General features: G+C 41.4%; 1 protein-coding gene across 1 annotated transcript in view; it reads right to left on the bottom strand.

Moving 5' to 3' along the window:
- Positions 1–24632, bottom strand: part of LOC311192972 (von Willebrand factor D and EGF domain-containing protein-like) — a gene marked incomplete at both ends in the record, with an annotated part of 188717 nt that overhangs the window by 140360 nt on the left and 23725 nt on the right. The window contains one exon of the mRNA XM_084265664.1: positions 9364–9548. Within this exon, the coding sequence (XP_084121790.1) occupies positions 9364–9548 (185 nt within the window). The remainder of the gene's footprint in view (positions 1–9363; positions 9549–24632) is intronic.

The following is a 24632-nucleotide window of genomic DNA, read 5'->3' as shown; positions in this document are numbered from 1 at the left end:
CCACTGGTCCAAGTTTGCTGCTTCACTTTTTAAAATTGGATTTATTATTTTTTTTTTGGTGACAGCAGAGGAAGTGGTGAAGTCAAAGGATAAATTTATTACACCACCCATCAGTGCCCTCCAGTTGGATTTTACTTGGGAGATCTACAAGCTGGCAAGCAGGGACGGGGAAGGCTGCACACCCAGAGAAAACAAGAAAGAGCTGGAAGGAAGTAAAGGATATGGTGTGACAAAAAAATCTGACTTCCATTTGTAGCTACTTATTGTCAGGCTTCTAAAAACTTTTAAATTGTCCAAAGTCTGGTTTTCACCCAGAAATGAGGCAGTGGCAGAGCAGAAGGGGCTGATGCCACCTTCCTCTTTCGGTGCCCCTTGTCCTCAATGTCCCCATGGATGCCCCCAGGGAGGAGCAGCCTGATGTCTGTGCGTTAGCAATGGAGAAGAGGGGATCAGTATAAAAGTGCTTTTATGTGGAATTTTGGATGAATCCATTCCTTTATGGAAAAGCCACATCCTGTGGAACTTTTTAAGGGGTTTGTTCTGTTAATTTACTTAGAGCTTTGGGGGACACTGGTGATTTCTGTGCTGGGCAAAATGCAGATGTTGGGAGCTTGTATCCTGATGAAATTCTGACTTTGAGAGTGGAATCCGATGTGAAGTAATGTGTTTCCAAAGCACATTTGCAAGCATACGCTTGTAACGACACACAGGAGTGGAGCAAAATTTATCCAGAGCAGAAGCCCTGAAGGAAAATGGTTTGGTAAGGAGACACAGGGCAGCCTACTCATCCCTCACGGGGCAGTCCCTGCTCCCACTGACCCCGCAGCTGGCACCAGTGCTCACTGCCTGAGGAGGAGGAGGCGGAGGAGGAGGAGGAGGAGGAGGGATGCCGGCACAGCTCATGCCATGGGAAGCATTCCCAGTGCTGCTAACACCTGCTGCAAAGGGCTGTTGCCACAATTTACTGACATTTAGCTGCTGAAAAGTGACCTTCATTGCTTTGAGGTGACTTGATCTCCTGCAAATGCCTGTATCTCAGAGCACATTTGCACCCACGGCTGAACACACTGAAAAAGCCACTCAAACAATATTCTGTGGAAGACCTTTTGCTGCTCAGAATGAGCTGTTGCATCTATTTGCTTCTGCTTTTACCAATGTAACTGTCACCAACACATCAGCGCTGCCCCAGTGGGGCTGCCTCTGCCAGGCACGTGCCGTGCCTCAGTTTCCCTGGCTGCTGCCTGACCTTGGGAAAATCACTTAGTCTTTGAGCACCTCACTTCCTTATCTCTAAAGCAGAGGTAGAGGTAGCTGAGATGGTAATAGCACTTCCCTGCCTTGCAGCAGTGCTGGAAAGATCAGTTCATTAATGAGACACCCATCTATCTGCTATGCTATGGGCCATGTAGATAAATAGAGAGATGCGAGTGCATCCTGGCTGGGAGAAAAGACATATCTGTGCATAAAAGTGGGTCTGCATCCTCTGTTACAACATCGAGGCAGAAAAAATAAAAGGCTGAAATAAGAGGACAGTGATTTTCTCCCTCTTTGATTTTTATCCTCTCCACAAGCCTGTGAGGCATTTCAGTGCTGGAGAAAAGTAGGGATTAGCACCACTGACGTCAGCCACCCGCCTTGTGTGCAGGCTTCCTGATAACCCCCCACTGTGATCTGCAGCACCCGGGTTTGTTGTTGGAGAGCCTTGCAACTGGAAACGTTGGAGTGAAAGAGTTGATTATGTAACATGCACAAATTACAAGCAATAACGACCCCTTTGACTGACTTCGTACCCGGGGTAAGTCAGAGTGTGAGAAAGCAAGTTCTTGTAACAAATGGTGATATTACAGGGTGGCCAAGTGAGAATTTTGGTACACATCAGGTATTTCTGTTTTCCTGGCAGCTTTATGACATACACACATGTATTTCCTGCTTTGAGCTCCATGCTGTCCATCTCAGTCAGGAGAGTTGCCCCACGCTAGCCAAAAGGATTTCGCTGCGTGAGTCCTCTGTGAATTAGAAAACAGATCTAGGAAGGCAAGGGCAAATGTATATTCATGTATTCAATGAGCAGTAGAGATAGGAATGGGAAAACAAACAAAAAACCAAACCAAGAAAAAAATATGTCAGGAAAAAATCTCTAGGAGAAGAGGCTTCAAAAAGCCAAAACTTCCAAGTCCCAGCTGTGGCATAACTGGCACTAAATTTTGTGGCAGTCGTTCAAGAGAGCAACTAGAAAATTGAATTCAGAGGTAGCAAATGATTGACACTTAAGATGCAGCATTTACCTGCAATAACTACAGTCATCGCTGCTCTAAGAATAGCATAAAGCTGTGGGAATCTCACACCACAGTTCAGCAGCAGATCCAAAATGAAGGAGAGGAATCATTCAGCTGCCTCCACGGAGGAGCGTATTCCTGAGCCATACGGGAGCTTGTCTGCTGGGAAGCCAGTGGTGAGACTCAGACAATGGCTTTGCTGGGGCTCTCCAGGTGAGCTCCATCACGTAGACTGCACCGCAGCACTCTTGCTGTGGTGTGCAAAGTATCAGCCTTTCTCACTTGGAAGGAAAGCTATGCAGCAGGAAGAAGAATAGTCTACAGTATCAGCAACATGGGGAAGGTTGTGTGTGCCCAGAGCCCATCCATTTGCTTCCGAGCATGTTGAGCAATAGTAGGTCCCCATCCAGAGTCTGGGTCCCTTACATGTCATTATGCAGCATCCTGGATGGAGAGCTGCAGCAGACTTCTGATCAGCACTCCATGTAAGAGATCAGATGCCCTCGAGTACTTCAGTCAACATGTTTACTGGGACTTGCAACTGGTATCCAATGAGACAGTTTGTACAAAGGAGAATTTACCTACACCAAAAAGGAGTTTTTAGGCTGTTGTCAGGCTTCTTTAGTGATCAGTATCCTTTCGTACTTTATGCAATGATAATTACGTGAAGGTTTTAATCTTCAAAGCATTTTATAAACCTTACCTAATTAATCTTCACCGCACCTCTATGTGGCAGGTAAGCATTCATTAAGTATTTTAGATTCATAATTAGGCAGTGGCTAATCATCTAAATAATTCAGTTCAGAAAACCTAAATGAAAAAAAATTAAATTTGTTCCCCCTTTGCCAAAACAATGGGACAAATCATTATTGTTTAATCCAATGATGTCTCCTTCCATTTAGTCGGGGTTTGGAGAATCAACTAGTTTGATTGATTGAACACTCTAAGGTTCTTTATAATTGCACAAAGAAATCAAGCTTGATTGTTCTTGTCACTTGGGTATTGCACTGAAATTATGCTGTTAAAAATAAGTAGCACCATATGTGAGAAATGCATTGTTTTAGTTAGATGGAGATGGAAGGCTTTTTGGTATACTGTTGGTTGGCAGTTAAAGCATTGTGATTTTTGCATCTGTTATCCTCTCAAAACTTTACTTTGTCTTAGATTTTTGGATTTCATTGTAGTAAGTTAAAGTAAATAAGTTTTTGGGTCTTTTTTTTTTTTATTTCAATCTGGGGCTGAACTCCACAGAAATCAGTTTACGTCAGGAATATCTGTAGTAGCAATTAAACCAGTGCCTGTCGTGTGTGTCTTTTAAGTACATGCTTCTGAACAATAGAGGCTGTAATTGTAATTTCTACAGAAGGCATTTTGTGAGCCTGAAAAACAAACAAGAAAAACAAAGCCTCTTCATACCTACCATTATGATCCTGGAGTATTCACGTATGCAGGCGAGAAAGAGAATTACAGATGAAAACATGAAATAATACCTTGAAAGTGTCACTTGCTTTCAAGTTCATAAAACAATTGCAAATCAAAGTAGACTTAGACTCAGAGCAAAATAAAAATTGAAACAAAATAAAAAATTAATAGTATGCACTTGAGCTATTGTGTTTTGAGTATAAAATATTCTACAACAGTTCAAGTAGAGGAGGAAATCAAACTGAGCAAGGGAAAAAGTAAATCTGCTTCTCCAGGGGCTACAATATTAAGCATAATAGGAAGGTTAGATTTGACATGCTTTAACGTGACCTTGTTTTATAGGCCAAAGATTAGCATTGAGCTGTGTGTGTGTGTGTATGCATGTATATATATAAAAAAAGTAAATTTATGCTGTTAAAAATGTGACTGTTGAGAAAACAACAGCTCTTACTGCATGACTCGTCCTTGTTGTGCCACATTTGCAGCTGTACATGCATTTGGGTTGTATACAAATTTGGAGATGGTTTTGCTCATGTAGAGAATGCAATTTCTGAAAGAAGGAAACTGGATGTAATCTTGATATACCATAGCAGACAGGTATTACTGGACATATCCAGAACAGAGTGTCATATCCGTAGGAACCCTTGCTGAAGGATTGTGGATTATAAAAAATGACAGTGACTAGGCTGGCCCATGGGAGAGAAATCACATTTAAGTCTCACACAACCAATGTCTGAATCCAGAGGTTCCTGAACCAGGGGCTGCTGGAGACTGGTAATGTAAAAAGCTGAAACTATTCCCCTACTCCTGCCCTTCCCTCAAATACATTCAGCTGTGGACAAGGACAAGCACCTGGGGCCAGTAGACCCCTGATGTGGTGCAAGAGGTCAATTGGAGGCTTCTTCCATGCATGTTAACAGGACTGCATAAAACAGTGAGGCACAGTGAAGGGATGCCTGTCCTGAATTCATCAGGGCTAGGGTTAATTTTCTCCCTAGCAGCTGGTATAGTGCTGCGTTTTGGATATAGGATGAGAATAATGTCAATAACAGACATTTTTTAGTTGTTGACAAGCAATCAAGGCCTTTTCAGCTTCTAATCCTACCACAGCATCAAGAAGTTTGGGGATGCCCAAGAAGCTAGGAGGGAACACAGACAAGACAGCTGACCTCAGCTGGCCCAAGGTATTCCTTACCATATGATATGTTTGATATTTCACCTTGGGGGTGGGCTGGAAGATGGAGTGGCATGGGGTCTTGCAGAGCATCAACTTTGGGTGCTGAGAAATGGTGTTACACATTACTTGCCTTGTATAATATAATTGTCTTCCTTTGCTGTCCTCTTAGACTGTCTTTCCCTCAACCCATGAGGGTTTTTTTCCATTTCCAATCCTTTCCCCACCCCACTGGGAGGGGAGCAGTGAGTGGATGGGTGCGTGGTTGTTTTAGCTGCCAGCTGGGTTAAACCATGACACTGCCTTAAGGCTGGGAGGAAAGCAAGCATGAAGCAATGGCTGCTCTGAGAGGTCCAACTTGACCTGGCAGGGCGTGGTGCTGTGCAGATACATATCTCTGTGTGTGGAGTATGTGGCAGTCCAGGTAGCATGAGCATTTCATATGCACACATATATAAACGCTGAACTGTACATTTGAGTGAATGGTATTGGTATTGTGAGAGGACTGCTGGCTGATGAGGTACTCTGACATTGCTTTCAGTAGGTCTGGAGACCAGTGAGACCAGTGTCTCACCTCAGCAGTGGGTGAGCAGTGATTTTAGTGCTCAGCGCTCTAGCTGTACTAATTGTATTAACTGTACTAATTGTACTAAATTCATTAATCTTACCACTGAACGAATACGGTAGCTCTGTTTCAGAGGACAAGTGTTTCATAGTGACTTGTTCTAAGAGCGATTCTGGATTTAATCCCTTTCTTTTCAATTTACCATGTGGAGTTTGCAATTGACCACTTACAGCTGGAAATATTAGCAGTGCTTTGAGAAGTAATGGAGCCAGCTCAGGCATGTGGTATCAGCAGTATTACTGCAGGCTCCAGAGCCAATTATTTGCATAATCAAATTCCTAATTGACATTTTACCTTAAGGTTGCAGACTAGCATCCATGCTTTCTTTTAACCCCCATGTAAATGAGAGCAAGAAGTGCATTTCCAGGCGTGTTTCTGGCTCCCTTGTAAGGGGTGAGCCAGAGTTACAAGCCCTGCCTGTCATTAGCATGGTGTGGCATTCGGATTTGTGCTATGGTTAGCAGCGTGCACCGCTCCTCTGTAATCCATGGATTGATCTTTCATCTGGTTGGAGAGCAGATCTTCAATAACATTGGCAGGTTGCATTCTCTCACATCCCTTTTTAGCATTCATTCCTTCCATGGTGCTTGTGTACCTACATGCATATAGATATGTGTGTATACGTTATATTATTTTAATTCAGAAGCCTGAAGTTCTGGAACTGATGTGTGCTTTTCTTATATTGACTGTTAAATACTTCTCTGCGCTTTTAATAGTTCTTCTGTTGAACTTTAATTTTCCTGTCACTTGTGTTCCTCCTCTGAAGGTCATTTCACTGCTAGATCTAGCCACATCTCTGCATCCTTTCTTGCTCTTTAATATAGCTCCTTAATCTAAGTGAAAATTTCCCTATGCTTTCTTACTTTACTGGTTTTTGCCTTTTGCAGTGAGTTTAGCAGTTCTTGAAGAACAAATGGTCTGTAACCTGTAGGAAGCAGCCTAAATACCCAGGGATAAAAAAAAATTGCAAATTTGTGTTGCTTTTCTACTAGGATTTGGATTTGGATGAGGAAGTGGCTATGGCCGAGAGTGCAAGCCCAGGATCCAGTAATTGCTGTGCTTCCTCAGGAGCACAGGGGGAGAGGAAGAAATAGAGGGAGGAAGGTCAGGATCATTCATTACCCCCTGGAGAAATTCAGCAGGCAAAGCCTAAATTGGAAAGCTATTTCAATCAAAAGTATTTTGCCACTGGAGGAATAAGTTTATGGACAGCAGTTGGATTCAAGGGATGGAGAATTCAGGAATACAATTAATATTTTCACTCTCTTTGACACAAAAGCTTTTTGGGGTTTTCTTCTGTCATTTTACTCTCTGTTTTTCACTTGTGTGTTAAATTAGTGGATGAGAAGCAGCTTCTTAAGAGCTATTATTCATTTTTCCTTACAAAGGTCACTGTGCCTTTTAGCTGTGACATAAAAAGCTGGAGAGAAACTGTTTACAAGGACATGTGATGACAGGACAAGGGACAATGGGCTTAAGCTGAAGGAGGGAGATTTAGGTTAGATATTAGGCAAAACATTAATCTCTGTGAGACACTGACACAGGGTGCCCAGAGAAGCTGGGGCTGCCCCTGGATCCGTGGCAGGAATTTAAGGCCAGGTTGGATGGGGCTTTGAGTACCCTGGGCAGGTGGAGGGTGTCCCTGCCCGTGGCAGGGGATGGGACTGGGTGGGCTTTGAGGTTCCTTCCAGCCCAAATCAGTCTGGGATTCTGGGATTCTACGGCTGTAAACTGAGGCCCAAATAACTTCTGTACATGACTTGGATCTGCTCTCTGTTGAATACAGTATCTTCTAGGGTAAAAAACCCTATATGGATGTGGTGACACATTTTTCTTATGGAGCAAGGTTTAGAATACACTTTTTGAGAGGGTGTCTGAAGGAGTCAGCTGCCCCTGGCCATTCACTGCAGATGGATCTGAGGAACTCACCTCCTTGCACATGCTACTTGTCCTGCTGCAATTCTGTCTTCAGCTGGGCAGGATGGCTAAATCCCCATTATGGTTTAAATCCCTTTTGAGCTCAATTGGCTGACAAGAATCCTTACCTACTATTACTTTGAATTAAGAAGTTAATCTTATCCATCGATAAGCAGCTAATTGTATCCGTGCAGTAACGAGATATCACCAGGCATATACTTTACAAGGTGCTGGAGTAATGTACTTTTTAACTCTCCAGCAGCATTGTTGGGCTTTATTTGGTCTCTTTTCTTTTCTGTCTGTTCAGGATTTTGTCTTTGACTTGTTTAATTAAAATCAGCTCGCTCCAGCCAGGCTGGGATGTCCAATAATAACTGCTTATTAGGGAGTGGAAGCTGTGCAGTTATTAATTTAAATTATTTTGTTCCAGAGGTTTTGCTCAAATTAAATGGAAAACCAAATTAAACAATGACTTAATTAAGTGGAAGGGATAGAACGTGGAGGCAGATTCAGAAGGTGAAGATCTAAAAGAAGCGCATTCTTCCAGTTGTGACATCTAACAGATGTAATCCTTCATCAGCATGGCAAAGCAGAGATTTACTATCTTTCAGAGGATAATGAAGAAACCACCGGCAAGAATTATGTTACAAGATAAGAAACTAAACTAATGAATATAGCTATACAAACCTGAATAAAAAGCTCTAGAGAAGAGATTAAAAGAAACAAAGCATGTATTTCTGGAAAGAAGTCTCAAACAGTCAAGCATTACTACATACTCCAACTTGCTTAGATGCAATGACAAATTAAATCATTTCCTAGGATATATATTTACACACACACACTTATAGAGCAACTTGTAAAAATAAATTTCATAATGTAGTGGGATATTGAAGGATGACCTGCCATTAAACGAATATTTCAATAATAATCATGCCAATTTGTTCATGTTAATTAGATTTACAGTTTGTGTATACAGAGAGTTAGAAATCCCACAGATGTAACAATTATCTCTTAGCATTTAATTTGACATTAGATTATTAAGATATACTTCTATTGTGACAAGTTCACAGGTTCATTTTGAATGGGTATGAGACATTGTTCAATAATTTCAAGAAGGTTCTCCATCTAGGGTAGCATCACTCCATACCAAAACTTCCAGGCACTCTAGACTGAATATTTCATCTTTCAAATAATTTATGGTAATTAGTTTATTATTTTCTGAATAATTTTGTTAATCAGTGAGTTAGAAATTATTCTAACCTCCTGCAGCTGGGCTATTTGAGATGGCAATGACTTTAGATTGGGTCTCAAGTTGCTCCGGCAGAAATCACTGCAAGTTAAGTGTTATTGTCATACATATTAAACACACATAAAACCAGATAATTATTGTTTTTTTCTTTTTTAGAGAGTAGTCTTATGTGGTAGGGCTTTTTTCCTCTGGAAAACCATTAGCATAGCTATAAAACCAAATAAAAGAAGAAATACTGGAAAAAGACTCAAATTTAGCTTTTCTTTCTGTATCACTAAAGAACTTCCTTTCATATTAATTTTTCTGATTTTTCTCTTCTGATTTCATAATAAGGTCATACTCCTAATTCACAAAAAGCTATATGGGAAAGAATCAGGTTCCAGAATCCATTCTTAAAACAACAGAATTGCTTGAAAAAAGGTATAACTTCTGATGATATATGTGAATTACTACATATCTCTCTTTATAGTTGGAAAACACTTTATGTTTGAGTAATTCCATGTCCAATAGAATCCTGGTCTTGGACTACTGCCCATGGATATGACATTTATTATTATTACTATTATAGTAGTTTTCCTATTCTGACTCACCTACCCCACTGCAGTCTACTGACTATGTGAGTATAGAGGTGGCTGGAAAGGAAAGCTACATCAAAGGAATTATGCAAGTACACCAGGGTTAGTGCTTAAGTCTTACTGACTTCAACACATCTCGTTGGCATTTCTGCAGGCCTATTGTTGATCATGAAACGGTACCATGCTGGTGGCAAGGAGTGGTCACAAACCAGGTCCTGACTTGCTGTTCGCTGCAGCTCCAGTGAGTCAAACCTGGTGCTGCGGTAGGGATTGCGAAGGACGCGGTGTCCCTCTGGTGAGCACTCAGGAGCTGGAGAGCATGAAAAAGAACAATGGTTAAATGAGTTCATTCAGTTGGATGTTGTTAATAACCTCTTAAAGGGGGATACGTGCTCTTATAGAATCATAGAACCATAGAATGTGTTAGGTTGAAAGGGACGCTTGAAGGCCATCTAGTCCAACCCCCCTGCAGCGAGCAAGGACATCTTCACTAGATCAGGTCACTCAGAGCCCCATCAAGCCTCACCTTGAGTATCTGCAGGGATGGGGTGTCCACTACCTCTCTGGCATACCTGTTCCAGTGATCTACCACCCTCATATTGTAGATTTTTTTCCTAATAGCCAACCAACTTTTTCCTAATATCCAACTTAAATCTCCCCTTTTCTAGGTTAAAGCCATCACCCCTCATCCTACAACTACATGCCCTTGTGAACAATTCTTCCCCAAATTTCTTAGAGGCACTTTTCAAGTATATTGTATATGATACACAGGCAATGTATTGCATATAATAAATATAATCTTATATATTATATATATTATATTCAGATTCAGCTTAGTACCGGGCTAATTTTCAAGGAAAACATTGGGAAAAGCTCAAATTAGGAATCAAATATATAACATTGGAAGCTTGGTAACATTTTATTTATCTAGATTTTAATCATATCTGAATCCGAAACATAAACCTTAACCCTTTCACGTCATCTCAGTGTAGTTTTAGGAATTAGTATCTGGATCGCTCCTCCTCAGAAATGAAGTTTTTTTTTTGAGGTTCCAAAGCCTTGTGATCATTGAATTTTATTTTTTCTTAAATTTAGTTTGATATGCATAAGGATTTTAGTCATGATATAAATTGATGCTCAAGTAACATAAAGTGCACTTCACATACATTTAAAACCAGCTTGATTTAGAATAACAAAAATGAAAATGATAAATGATAAAAAAAAGGAAAAAGAAATGGTGAAAAAGCAACAACACTGGTTTTTTAGAAATGAGCTTGTTAGGCTTGCAGGTATTCAAGCCACAGGCCAGACTCACCTAAGGCATGTACCCATAAAGCCAAATACATCAGAGCTTCTGTGCATCTATTGCCCCTCAACATTATGTTTATTTTTGTACGTCTTGACTTTGTTAAACAATATTCAGTAGTTTCTTATTACCTAATTGCCTTTCAGTATTTTGAAACAGCTGATGATGTAGTAAAAAAGGGCCCTTTCTTGGTTTTCTTAGTCATTTCTCTACCAGGAGCAGTCCATTTTCGCTGTGTTAGCACTGCAGAATGGGTCACAGGAGGAGGCTGAGGTGCAGTTGCTCTGCTTTATGCACCGGCAACAGAAGGCTCAGCTAATTTCTTGCTGCAGTAATCTTTAATTGCTAATGATGATGTAAGAGGCAGGGAGCACACTGAAGGAATTATACATCCCAGTTTCAGGAGCAAGCCTGGCAGTTATCAAAACCACCTCTCTGCTCTGTAAATAGGGCTTTATTTATGTGACGCTGTTGACAGAGAATAAGACCCCTCCCCATAACATCATTTTTCAAATGTCACTTTTCGGATTATAACTCTGCTTTAATATTATGCCAGTGGCACTCTGAAACAGATTTATCATTTTTATTTTATTGACAAGATACTCAGAAGGTCAAAGTCAATCCGTTTATGGGACTGTTTTTAAAGATTATTTTTATTGCGCCAAAGGCAAGGCAATGGTGTACAAGACAAATGGGGGCAAAATGAAGCATATCAGAGCCTTTACTGGGATTTTCAGGGATCTAAACTGTCACAGCAATGGTGCGATTCCAAAGAAAATTCAGCTGAATTAATCCAATTGCCTTTTTAAACAAAAAGGTGTGCCCTAAGCTTTTCTTTTCTACAAGTCAGGGCCACTTTAGAGAGGGGACATTTGGAAATACCACACCTCTAATTAAATCTGGGATCCAATTCCCTCCCTCAGATGACCTTTCTGGGGATGTGGGCCTAGCGCTGGGGACCACATGGACATGGTCCTTTGCCAATTCCCAACCCAAGGGAATAAGTGACATTTCAGCAGACCAACTATTGACAGCAAATGGAACAGTTTACTCTATGTTTAAAAAAAGCTTTTAAAAACTGCAGAGCCTTGCTGAGCCCTTCAATAGCACTCAGTGCTTCAGGAGTGTTAATGGGAACAGGATTTTGGCTCGTGGTGCCTTTTTTTTTTTGCCCTACGTACCTCCTTTCTGAAAAAAAGACAAAGGAAGTCTAGAAGTAAACAGCTCTTTGCACAGCATTTCCACAGGAACCCTGCCAGAGCATTGTAATATAATTAATAGCATTCGCTTTCTCAATAATAATAATATCAAATACTCCCTTTAAAAGTAATTAATAACCTTCTGCTCAATATGTATTAGTTATAATCCAAATTCACACAACATGTTGTGGTCTAACCAATGATTAACTACTCTGTCTAAACAATGCAAATATATTAGGCACAGAGACACAGCTAATTATTTTTCATCCTTGGCACAGTTTTGTTTGCAGCAGGGTAGGAAAGGCTGTTTCTTGTATTAACATTACGGAAGGTGAATGCTGCTGGTGGGACTTGCACAGGGTGGGGAGGGACTGGGAGAGGCACAAAGGAGAAGCATGCAAGGTCAGTCAGGAAAAGGGTGCCCAAACATTAAATTTAAGGGTATTTGAGACATAAAGCTCTGTGTGTTCTCCCTTCCCTGAGGAGTATATATGTGAACCCCCATCTCAAGCAGCCACAGCCTCTAAAGGTGTATTTTATTCTGCATTAAATGTCAGAATATGTTTATATACCTGTGGCTGGGCTTAGTTATGCTCACAGGCTGTCACCGAGGAGGTGGCAGGGAGAATTGATCTGCTGTCAGCTCCCCTGGAGCCAGGCTGACAGGTTCTGTTCTCACCCTGGTGCAGATCAGACTGAACCACACCGGAGTTGATGTCTGTGCGCCGGAGCAGGAGCACAAGCAAAGCTCACCCAGGTTTTGCAGCTAGCCATGAGCAAAACAATCCTTCAGTTACTGAGTTTCCCTTGGAAAACAGTGCTTATTGTGGTCTTATGGCAGAACCTTTGTAAGCTATAACATGTAAACTGTGGGCCATGCTGCACATTACTGCTCTTCCTGCAGAAATAAAGACAGTGCTGTAATCAGACTATATTATGAAAATCTTGTTTAGAAAAAAAAAAAACCCAAGAAGATACAGTTGAGCCCTGTTGGTTGTTCACCTGAGGGATAGCTGCCTGTACCTTGTGGTGACTGCAGCTCCACTCCTAATCAGATGAAACCTTCCTCTTCATTTTTAATTCATGGCCAAGTCAGACGCGGGTGTCATGTTTGTGTACAGTGATGAAGTGCTCAATACCACAATTGTCCCCCCTGTTGTGGGAAACAGTGAAAGTCCATGCTTGTGGCTTGCATGGAGTTGCTGTCAGACTGTGGGACGCAGGCTAGATTGCCTCTAAAAGGAAATATTTATTTCTGTACATATGAGAAACCTATAAACGTAATTTAATCACCCAGCTCTATTCCTGTAATTGCATTAAAAGGGCGTATGAGAAAAATGCCAGCTTTTTGGGGCGCTGAGTGCTCATTGTGTTATGACCATTCAGATTCCTGTCAGGAAGGAATTAAACTGTGCAGTGAGATTTTGCTGCTCGTGGTCCAGAGTGCTGCTGGAATTAAATGTTGCCCAGTAACTGGTGCTTTAGTCTCTGGCAAAGAGCTGCTTCTTCAACCACCATCACCACTGATGAAGGCTGTTGCTAAGACATATAGATTTGTTAGCTTTGCTAGACTTTAAAGCATATTTTTATTAAACTCAAGAACTTTATGCCAGCAACTTGCCACAAAGAGACACTGGATGGCTGCTTTTTGACATAAAAAGCAAACAAATAACAATACCTGTTGCAGCAGCACAGTGAAAATGGTGTTTGAATAACTGGTCCTGTGAGAAAAATCTGTCTTGGTGGAAGGCAAGAGGAGAGCTGCTGTTAATGCCTGAAGGTTGAGGTTCACCTGATGCTAATGAGTGGGAAGTTGTTACGTGCAAATGAAATGAGGGGCAGCCTGCGGGCTTGTTGGGAAGAGGAGAGCCTCCTGCCAAAGGCAGAAGTGTCCAGAAATATCTGATGGAAAATGAGCAGAGAGTGGATATCTGAATTGGTGTTTCATGCTGAAATACCACTGTGGACCTGGGGTTTGGCTCTCAGCTAAAGGAAACGTCAGTATGACCATGGCTGGAGGAAGGCGTGCATGTCAGGGGATCCTGGGGGGTGGCAGCCAGAAGCCTTGGTAGAGTGCTCAATGTGGTACTGGGGAGGACAGGGGCTCCACAGGGCTCTACCAGGGACCAGCCAAACAAGTCTGAAAAAAAGTTTTTAGAGCATTACTTGGGGATGTCCCTGGCACATTTAACACCTGAAGCATCCGCTGGCTGGGGCTCTTTTCAAACAGGTTGGTAGCTGGATGGTCTGCAGGCAGCCAAGCCACCCCTACGCTTCATGGGCAGTGAAGCTGGTAGAAAATACACTGCTGTGTGGACCACAAGGCATTTGCTAAGGGTCCATCTGTCCCAGCTGATGCTCATGGCCATGGGAGGAAGGATCAGATGTGGCAGAGAGGGATACCAGGAAAGTGGGAGCCACAGGCTGAAAACTTGGAAAGAAATAATTTGCTAAATATTTCCTTTTATTTCTAAAGGCAGGTGAGTGTGGGTGTGACAAAGCCCTGCCTGTCGCTCTTGCTCCCAGTAAATATCAGTGGCTTACGTGGAGGAAGGTTTAAGAAGCTGTGAGATTTTGTTTGTTTACTTTGAATAGCGGCTGCAAATCAAATAATATCAATAAGTGATGGCAGCTAGAAAACCCTGGAAGACATATAGTCCTCAAGCCTGAGGTCTATGTTTGTTCTGGGCAAAGTGATGCCAGCCACACAATATATTTAAAGGGCATTCTAAAGCTCTGGGAAATAGCTGGCAGATTGCAAAATAATTTTTGTGTGGAGACTGAATGAAAACCTGGTGACTGATCTGGGTCATGCTAACCAACCACACCACCTGATGGTGTGCTGCAACTGTTCTGTGACTGGGACAGATATATTTCCAGATGCAGATTTCTTTCTTGATGTTGTCCCCCCACATCGTGGGAGCCTGGCTGGAGTGAGCAGCCCACCGACTCTCACTTGGCTTCATTCAAGGGGTGGCTGGGGAGCTTTTGAATTATGATGTTAGAAAATACGCCTGTGTAGGTATACATCAGTAAGTGTACTTGTCTATAAATGTGTATATAGATATATTTCAAATAGTTTATAAGTATACTCATATGTTTGACATTTGCATAACATACAGTAAATTTTTGAAGCTCTTCCCTGGCAGATTATCAGATTTCCCCTTTGTTTCTTACAACCCACGGTGGAACAACACATATTCCAGAGTGTTTGAATGAAATTGTATGAAAGATTTTTATTTGGAAAAAAATAAGTCTGAAATGTTTGGGCTGTTAATCCATACCTCCAAATTTGACAGAGAGAAAGGATGACTTTGCTTTCTTCCCTTCCTGTTTTAGAGGCAGAAGGAAACCTCATGGCCAGACACTTCCATGCCTGGTGGCTGTACGTCACTGACACACCAAAGCTCAGGTGAAAGCTGAATTTTTCAGTGTATCAACACTATCCACTTTCCCATAGTATGATTTACCACACATCGAAAGAGAGTTTGGGCAGAAAATTAAGGCAGATGTTTGGAAAGGGAAATTCTTTCCAAGCTCCTAGTGGACGTGTTCGAAATACCAGTAGAAGACTCTGACATGAGTTCCAGGTAACAGTAATTTATTAACGGATTAGACATTTGTAGCTAGAAAACATCTGACAGTTTACTGTGGATGAAAGTTGCTGCCTTATTTTACCAAAATATCTAAGATTTTAATGCAATGATTTTTTTTCTGCATGCTGCTGATGAAAATTGTATTCCTGAAAACATTCAGAGGCAGAGAGTTGTTGTGAACGTGATCGCCACACAGAAATGCTTGAACCGCGTATGCTCCTCTCTTAGGTAAAACATAATAATTTTATGAAAACCTTGATAGCTAATAAATAAAGCTATTTCCAGATAATTCAGAAGCAGAATAACCTCTTATTGAACTGAAATGATAAGGAAGCACATTGTATAAACAGCACATACGCATAATGGCCGGGTCTTGAACAAGTCATAACGCGTTCATAAGACAAAATTGATGGAGATAAATGAACTATTGTGTAAAATGAATGTAATTATAGAAAATTTGACCTAGGAAGAGGCTGAGCACCTGCTGAAAAGAATAAGACAATCTTCATACATATTATTTGTACTGAATAACAGAGAGAATTAAAAAGGAAAATCAGGCCAAGCAGGAACATGATTTTCTAGTATTCTGCAGATTAACACTTCCCCTTATATTACACTGGTTTGAAACTACAGCATCTTCTTGTAAGCCAGGGGACTCAACAGACAACTAAAGACTCTTTCACACGTATGTCTTACAGAGTAAGCACTCTTCTTCCAGGGCAGACTTTGGACTGATCGACTCTAGGGATCTGCTATGTTGGAAAATGTAGCCTGAAATACATCCTCCTGTGGTCCCTGAGCAGGGTCCAAACTTCAAGGACAGAGGCAGCGATGTGGGAAGTTATCCTTTTCCTTCTTCCTTCAGTCCCATGGATGCTCTTTATGATACCCTTGGTATTTTGTAGTTACAGCAAGTGTAATTTCAAGTCTTACTAAAGATTGCTCCCACCAGACAGGATCAGTGAGTTTATTGCTTAATTCTTAGGGAATTCTCTTTTTTCCTTTTTTTTTTTCTCTATACAGACGATAGCACGGGGTCCTGAGAAAAAGTAGAGTTCAAAAAAATCTACCTAGAGTCTCAAGACGTTGTCTCTTTGATACATCCAAATTTGATTTGCCTGGGAACAAGGTCACTTATCATCCTGGTCTTCTATGAAATAAAGCAATATCCTATTGACGAACCGAGGGCCAACGTTCAGTTCCAGAGAAAACAATTATTTATTCATGCTAGCATCTCTTATCTTGGCTTGCATTGCTATTTTTAACTTGCGGGTTAGAGAGGAGGAATTGATTACATGAAACTTCTCTCCTAGCTTGTGTTTCCCTGGAATTCTTTGCAGAGTAATGCACTTCATATACCTTGCACAGGAGGACACAGATGGAGGCAGACGTGTTTTACACAGGGCCAGAAGAGGTGTCAATAAGGGCTGACAAAGTAGGTGACAAGAAGGGGTACCTGTGAGAAACCTGACCAAAATCTGAGGAACTTCTGAGCAGTTCAATGTGGAGTTTAGAGTACTATCACAGGAGGTGAGCTGAAAAGCTCTTTCCTTAGTGTTCCATGAATACAGAGGATGAAGGAATCAGCTATTTCTTTTCAAGGACAACAATGCGTGTGTGGCCAGCTAACCTGGATGAGCCAAGAAGTTTCCAGCAGATGTGTTGTCCTTTAAAATGTTTCAGTCTTAGGGACTTGCTATCTGACATCTCTCATTGATGTGAAAGGGAGGACCGTGATCACACGGATAAAAAGTGATGGGAGCTGGATGGGACAGGTGAACTCTGTGGTTCCTCTGCTTTGCGAAATACAGCCTCATCTACTGAATGTGCCACTTAGGAAAAGCAATGAAGCCAGATTGTGTCAATTACTCTATTAAATTTAACCAACTCTCAACCTGGCTAATTTTGGCTTAGGTTCTTATACAGGAAGGCTGAACATCTGAATATAGAAATCACTTACTATTGGTGTGTCAGAAGAGAATTAAAAACCTCATAAATTTCCTGAAGTTATCTTTAAGTTAATGATGATGCCTTTAAGGACTTCTGAGCAATCAATAAAAAGAAAATTATAATTATTGTTATTGATTGGTCTATTTTGCTCTCATCCCTCAGAATGAAAAAGTGAAACAAAATGAAAAGGTTTTTTCTTACCTCCTAATCTCAGTTGAACATACACTTGCAAATGCAGCTTTTCTAAATAGCAGCAGCAAAAACGAACTCACATGTTTTGATTTTAGAACCCACTGGGCTCTATTCAGATGGAAATTTGATTTCCATGGTTTACCCCTTTGAGAGCTGGAGCTGTTTCCATGCCTCAACTGCGACGTAAGCTAATTACAATTTGCGAGCCACACATTTTTCCAGACTGCTCCCATGGCAAAAGCTGAATTTTGGCCACATTTCCCCCCCACACTTCTTCAATGTAAGTCTGTATGCGAATGATACAGCGCTGGGGAAAGCGTCACCACTAACTTATTGTCAGAGCATCCAGGATGCAGCAGAGACTGGCAGAAAGATAAGGGGACTCCAATTGAAGGCAGCTTAGCGCTGCCAAATGCTGGATCCGTGCGTGTGTCCTGGGTGTGATTTAGTTCCTAATGTATGTGGGGTGACGAGGCAATATTTCCTGCTATTGTTTTGCTATTATTCATGGCTATTATTCATTCCATTCACTGGCACAATGGTGGTTTCGGCAGCCACACTCTCCTCACATGTTTATAATGGGCTTTTCTGTCAGGTTTTTGACATTTAGGAAGAATGGTCTGGTTGCTCTTCCCGTTGGAGTAAGGCTTTAATTTGCTACTGCTCTGTAGGAATGTACATGGACATACTCAACTTCCTTGGAAAGATCTCACCACTTCCCTACCAAAATTCAGGTTGTCTTTGACCCTGTTCTCCATCGCCTTGTGGGCTGCCTGCTCCTTGAAACTTGCAGAATCAGCAAAAAAAAAAAAAGAAGAACTTGAGCACATAGCAGCTCCTGCTGCTGGTGCGAAAACCCTTCTCATGCATTATAGCACTTTGCATGGATTTAAAAATATTAAAATAAAAGGTCAAGAGCTAGAAATAGTCATCGGCCTGCCTGGACAGTGAGATAAGATAAAGCTGTGTACTCCCAGCTGTGGAAGTGTGACATTAAGTCTTAAGGGATTTCTGAAAACTAGGTTTATCAGCAATCCTCACCACTTGTTTCTTCAGCATTCGAAAGATATGATTTCTGTACATATAGTCATAATTATCTTCAAAATTAAAATACATTAGAGCCTTCCTCCTATAGAGAGAGGGTGGACACAGCTGCAGCCAGAATTTTTCCTCAACTGTGGTGATATTTCAGAGGAACCTTGTATCTGCTTGCCTCCCATTGCTCATCTATGAGTTGAATGGGATCTGCTGATGCCTATTCATCTCATGAAAGAGAAAGGCTTTCATTACCTATACGTGAAAACTTCATGATTAATGCATTCCCTAAATTTATTTAGAAAAATTCAGTCCCTGTTCACTGTTCTAACAGGTAGTGACTTTCTGTTTAAGGTCATCTCTGCTTCTGTTGCTCCCCAGATCTCTGCTACCGCGACTGGTAGAAGCGCTCACAAAGATAGTAGGGTTTCAGGAATCTAGAAGGGCTTGAACTATGAGCTGCTTTCTGATGTAAAAAAACCAGTTCATCTGATATCAGCTGAGTCTTCGTTACATTTACAGCTGCTACCTGTGCAATCTTTTAGGATGTAATTACCATAATAAGAAAAAACATCTCCATAATTATATGTGCGTAAAGCAAAATGCCTTTCTCTGGCCATCCAGCTAGAGCTGCAGGTACAGATACGCACGCTTGCAGAGGACACAGGGGATTAGGGAGGCATAGGAATATAAATACAAGACAATTGTTGCCCCATATGGTGCATATTATAGGCAGATGTGTTTTGATCAGGACCAGCCGTGCAGAAGGTACAGAGAGTGAATTTTTTTTTCCTCGTTTACACTGAACTAACTTTGATCACAGGGTAGGTTTGTGTGCTTTAAAATTTATGCTCACTTAAAAATGATTCCAAATGTGCTTGGGAGATCTTTGTCCTCAGAAGGTCTTCTGAGCTGGGAAAGTGGATGGTCAGGCTGTGCGTGGGGTTTCCCATGCAGGGATGGGTTGGGATGGGATGGGGATTCCCTCCACCACAGTCAGCGTGGTGCTGGTGCTTTTTACTGGAGGTGTAGGATCGGTGCTTTCTACCTCTTTAGAAAGTAAATAAAAGAAAATCAGATTGCTGGATAGAGTATTCTCAATAGGAACCACTCTCTTTACTTTCATAGACACTGATAACGCAGTACAGTTCCTTCTCACCAGACAAGGCCTAGTCATTTTTTATTTCCATGGAGCCATTTCCATGCTGAGCTTTCAATTCTACTCCTCCACCTCCTTCCTGCCTGATAACAGTGAGTGCAGATTTTAGCTTATAAAACAGAGCTGTACCTTTTATTGAAAAGGATGGTTTGAAAAAGCCAACGTTACTGAAGGAGGAAGTAACCAGAGCTCAATGCTTTTGCTGAGGAGTAATTCAACAAAAATATTATCTGTGTATCAGCATCCATAGGTAAAATGAGGTGATTATAGGAAGACATGCACTATTTCAGGTTTTCTTCCATCTTGCTATTATCAAAACCAGACTCAATTTTGCATTCTTACTTGGTAATTGCTAATAACAGTAATTTTCATCTTAAGAAGATAGGCTAGAAACCACTGTTCAGAAAAGCCCTACGCACAACAATTGATCAATTCTTCATTACACTTGATGCATTCAGTTTACCACAGCCATTTCATTTGCAATTTGAGCTAAAAAAAAACAACCAAAAAACAAACAGCAAAAATCTACTCAAGCAATTTCAGATTGAAAAGCCATAACACAAATTAGTACACAAAGAAACAGCAGGCAATCAATTTATCATTTGCTACTTTATTCTTTAGCAATTTGCAGTCATTGCTGAGTTGCTTTTGAAACTTGTAAAATTTGATTACGTGAAACCTGGTGAATGTCAGGCTTTGGTCATTTCTGTGTGGTGTTTTAGGAGTTGTTTAGAGTACATAGAGTTTGTTTAAGGGAGATCTGTCTGGCATCTGCTAATATGCTGCACAAGCATGCATTGGTGAAACTTAGCATGGGAGCCCTGACAGCTCTACTTATGTGGTCTTATAGTGTTAACCCAGTTCAGAAAAGGTTCAGTTCCCACTAAAGCAGGCATATCCCACTTCAAAAGACACACTGTAGGCCCACATCACCAAACCAGCACACGAGTCAGCTGTGGTCCCACGTGCAGGGATGACAACTGCATCTCCTCCAGTATCCACCGTGTGGGTGGAACATTATAGAAATGTAACGATGTTTTTAACCTCGTGGTGTGAATAACATGCCTGTCAGCCCATTAATGAGAAGGGCTTTGCTTGTGATAGTCTGTGAGCAGTGGTGGTGCCACATGCTGCTGTGCAGACCTTACACCTGCTCACATTTATTCATAGATGACCTTAAGAAGACTTTCTATTTTTTATCCTCCACAATGTTCCGTTTTTCTGCACTCAGAAATGAGGATCTCATTAACCTTTTTTAGCCTTGATGTCAAATTGAGCTATATAAGTATTGTTTGCAAGCAGTGGATATGCTCAGAGGGGCGCTGGGTGTGCTCAGTGTGTGCAGAATAGACCCTGGGGAAGAGCAACCAAAGGCAAACCAACAGATGACAGGAGGGGGAGTCACTTGCAAGCATCTTCTGCTGGGTTATGACTCTGTTGGCAGATTTGGAGCTGGCTGGTTTTCCCTGATGTGAAACCTGATCTGCCATGTGCGGGGGCAATGCCCCAAGCACTTGGGTATCCCACAGCAGATCCCACTCCCACTTTGTTCTGCATTTAGTGAGAGTCTTTACTGGACCCTCAATTGCACCTCACATCATTTAAGTAACATTAACACTTAAAATCACATTTGGTGTAAATAAAGTTCAGAATTGTCTCCTGGTTGAGACAGAGAGTGCTCAAAAAGTAGTATCATCATGCCCCTCAGAGAATTTCCCTGCTCTGCCTGATTCTTAAATCATTCTGTTTCTTTGGAAAAAAGCCATAACGTTGAATTGCTTTTTAGCTTTTCAGGTTAGGATTTGGTGTTGGGGTTTTTTGGGCTTTTGGGTTTTTTTTGGAGGCTCTTGAACTGGCCAGACTGATTCTGCAGCTGATGGTATTTGGCGTGTTTCAGTCTCAGCAGTCCAAACATCAGCTTTTCATGAACAAAAGCATGTAGCACAAGGCTTATTGTCTCCTATTCGAGACACATTGTGGACAGGTCTGTGTTTCTGTTTGACAAACACCAGAAGACCCAATGCCAAGGCCTACCAGAGTGAATCACACTGGGATCACAGGATTGGGATGCAGCTATTTTCCCCTTTTCCACTTCAGCCCCCACCATTTACCCACCTACATCCAACTTGACCTCTTGGCAGGAACAGCAGCTTTCTGTTTTACCCAACATATTAATTTCAAATACGGTGTGAAAGAAAAGTCAAGGTCCAAATTTGCTGTGAAGATCTTTGCTAGCTATTTTTTATCCTCTCATTCCTTCTCTGTCATGCCACTGTAAAATTGTAGGCTAAGGACAAGTTTCATTTCATCCTTTCTATTATTTGCTGAAATAAGTGTCTAGTGTAAAGGAAAGCACTAAAATCTAGGTTATTTCCTTACAGAACATGTAGATTCAGCAGCATGGCTCAATATTAATAACAACTGAATGGCTAAATCCCTGCAAACTGGGATAAAAGTTTGCTCCTAGGGATCCAGCAAACACACTTAAACCATTGAATTATCTTAATTCTAAAATAGCCTTCCAGCAGTACCACGGGGCCAGGCTTCACTTTGGGTTGTTTTGCTGTATCTGGAAATTTGAGGCCATTCCAGGGACAGACAGGCACAATGAAAAGCAGAGTTGGCCAAACATGTGAAGACTTGAGGTATAAAAGGATTAACAGATGCTAATATTCTACATATTTTCTGCTGCAATAATGTGAGCACAGGCAGCACCCAGAGCAAAGCAGAAGGAAAAGATTGCATGTAGGAGGGACAGAAAGACACAGCTATAATACTGTGCTGTAGTAAATTTTGAAAAAGGCAACTGTGGAACAGATGTTACCGGCGCATGGAAAATTTAGTAAGTAGATGAATTGCAATTCACCGGTCCAGTAAGGAAAAGCGACTTATTTCAATCTAAAATGAAACCTTTCAGTTTTTCCAGAGGAAAAAAAAAAGACTCTAAAATAAAAAAGAAAGACTGATAGTAATTGAAAGTCAGACTAAACTCCTCTCCAACCTGAAATTAAGTATCCTGGAAACAGGAGGCACAGAATTGTTTCTTTTGCAAAGATGGTGAAAGGAAGTATTTCAGCTTTTAGAAAAATATGCCTCTTTTTCTCTAGGCCAAATAGTTTGTCATGTTCAAAATGAAGCTATGATAGGTCTTGCTGATGTACAGAAAAGTGTCGTCAGTGCCATTTCAATCCAAGTTCTGTTTGCCAGAGAGGCAATCCTGAGGTCTGCTCCGAGAAGCACAGGCTCTGTGCTTTCCTTTTTCCTGTCTCAGTTACCTTCATTCACATGAACTATTCCATATGATGAGCCCTTATTTTTTGTTCTTTTCATTCTGACTGCTGGGCAGGCAGATCAAAAAACACAGGTGTCCTACAAGATGCCCATCACATTGCAAGCTGGAAGTTACGCAGCTCGTATCGCTCTGCAATGCGTGCACCCAGCAGAGAGATATAGGAGAATGAATTGTGTCTTGGCATGGCACTTATCCCAAGCCTGATTACCCAGCGTAAAGAGCACAGAGGCATTTTGGCATGAGCAGTGCTGAAAAGAGGGTCAGCCTGCTGCTTTTCACGGTAATTCTTCCTCTCTCTAAACCATCGCCCCAGCAGCTGCATGGGAACATAAGGCAGGGAGATCGCTTCAGTCTCTTGGTGGTCCTTCTGCAATAGGTGTATTTCCCTCAAGCAAGGATGTCTATATCTGAGCTATCTCCTGTACTGTAGTGACCAGCCACACTAATGAATGACTCCTCTAGCTATGCATCTGAAACTCTTCAGGTCCATCTCACCTGCAGGATCATTATGTTTGTCTTCAACAGTGAGATACAGTCTTCCTCCCCATCTGTCCTGAGCAGCAACTGCCCTTCTTACATCACAGCACCTCTTTGGGTTGCAAGTCTTCTCAGGCCTGATGCAAACTTGTTCATGTTGCCAGCAAGTCTGATCTACCATTAGAGTCACAGTCACTGAGAAGGGTAATACAATGTAGGTCTGACTTGAAGTGGTCATCTGAACCTGTTAATTTCTGCATTTCTCTCAAACTAATTTCTTGGTATTTGTTACTTATTCATTATGGCTCCCTGACTACAAAGGGTACATCAAAGCTGAGTATTTCTCTTTAATCAGGGACCAAAAATATTATCACTCTGATCATAGGACTGCAGCGTTCGTATTTTCTTCTCAGACTTATTTTTGGAATGTGTCCCATCATTTCAAATCCTCTTCTAAGGTAGGAAAAATAACCTTTTCTTTTTCAAGGCAAACCTTTTCTTATGATCGCCTGTGGACTTCATGGGTATATGCCAAGAATGACACAGATTTTTTTTATACAGATTGAATCTTATTTGCAATAATAATTTGCAGCAATTTTGCACAGCCAAAATCCTTTCAAAGATTTTTTACAGCAGCAGGTTACTTTGGCTGTGATTTCATGAGAAATGGCAGTCCATCTTTTTTTTGCAAATGGCTCTGCAAATAGTCATTAAACTAAGTCTCCTTTCCCATGAGAATAGGATGTAAAGAACTGATATGTGATCATATTTGTGTGTGCATATGGTGTATGTGGAGACAGGAGGCGGTCTGTTTTTCAGCCTTTCTATAAGATAGGTGTGTGTGTGTATATATATATTTAATAGCTAATATAAGAGTTGATTTTTTTTTCTCACAGTAAGTAGGAGTTGGAGCTGTTAAACAGCAAAGAGAATAAACAACAGCAACAAAATTCTTCTGGCCAAGTAAAATTAATGCTTTAGTGAACAGGAGAAAGAGGTAACTACATTGGGGCAAGTAGACCACCTGCCCCTGTTGTGGTGAGGTCTAGCCTGACCATGAGAAAGGAACCATGGAACACTGGGGCAATGCACCAGCAGGTCAGAGCAACTAAGGCAGGAAAGGACAGGGGAAGGTTATGAAATCCACCCACGCTCAGCAGCGAACACCGTGGGTTATGCACAATCCCC

This window comes from Gallinula chloropus (genome assembly GCF_964237585.1).
Source record: "Gallinula chloropus genome assembly, chromosome: 5".
Classification (NCBI taxonomy): domain Eukaryota; kingdom Metazoa; phylum Chordata; class Aves; order Gruiformes; family Rallidae; genus Gallinula; species Gallinula chloropus.
The sequence above is the reverse complement of the archived record's forward strand: the minus strand, read 5'-3'. Positions and strand labels throughout refer to the sequence as shown.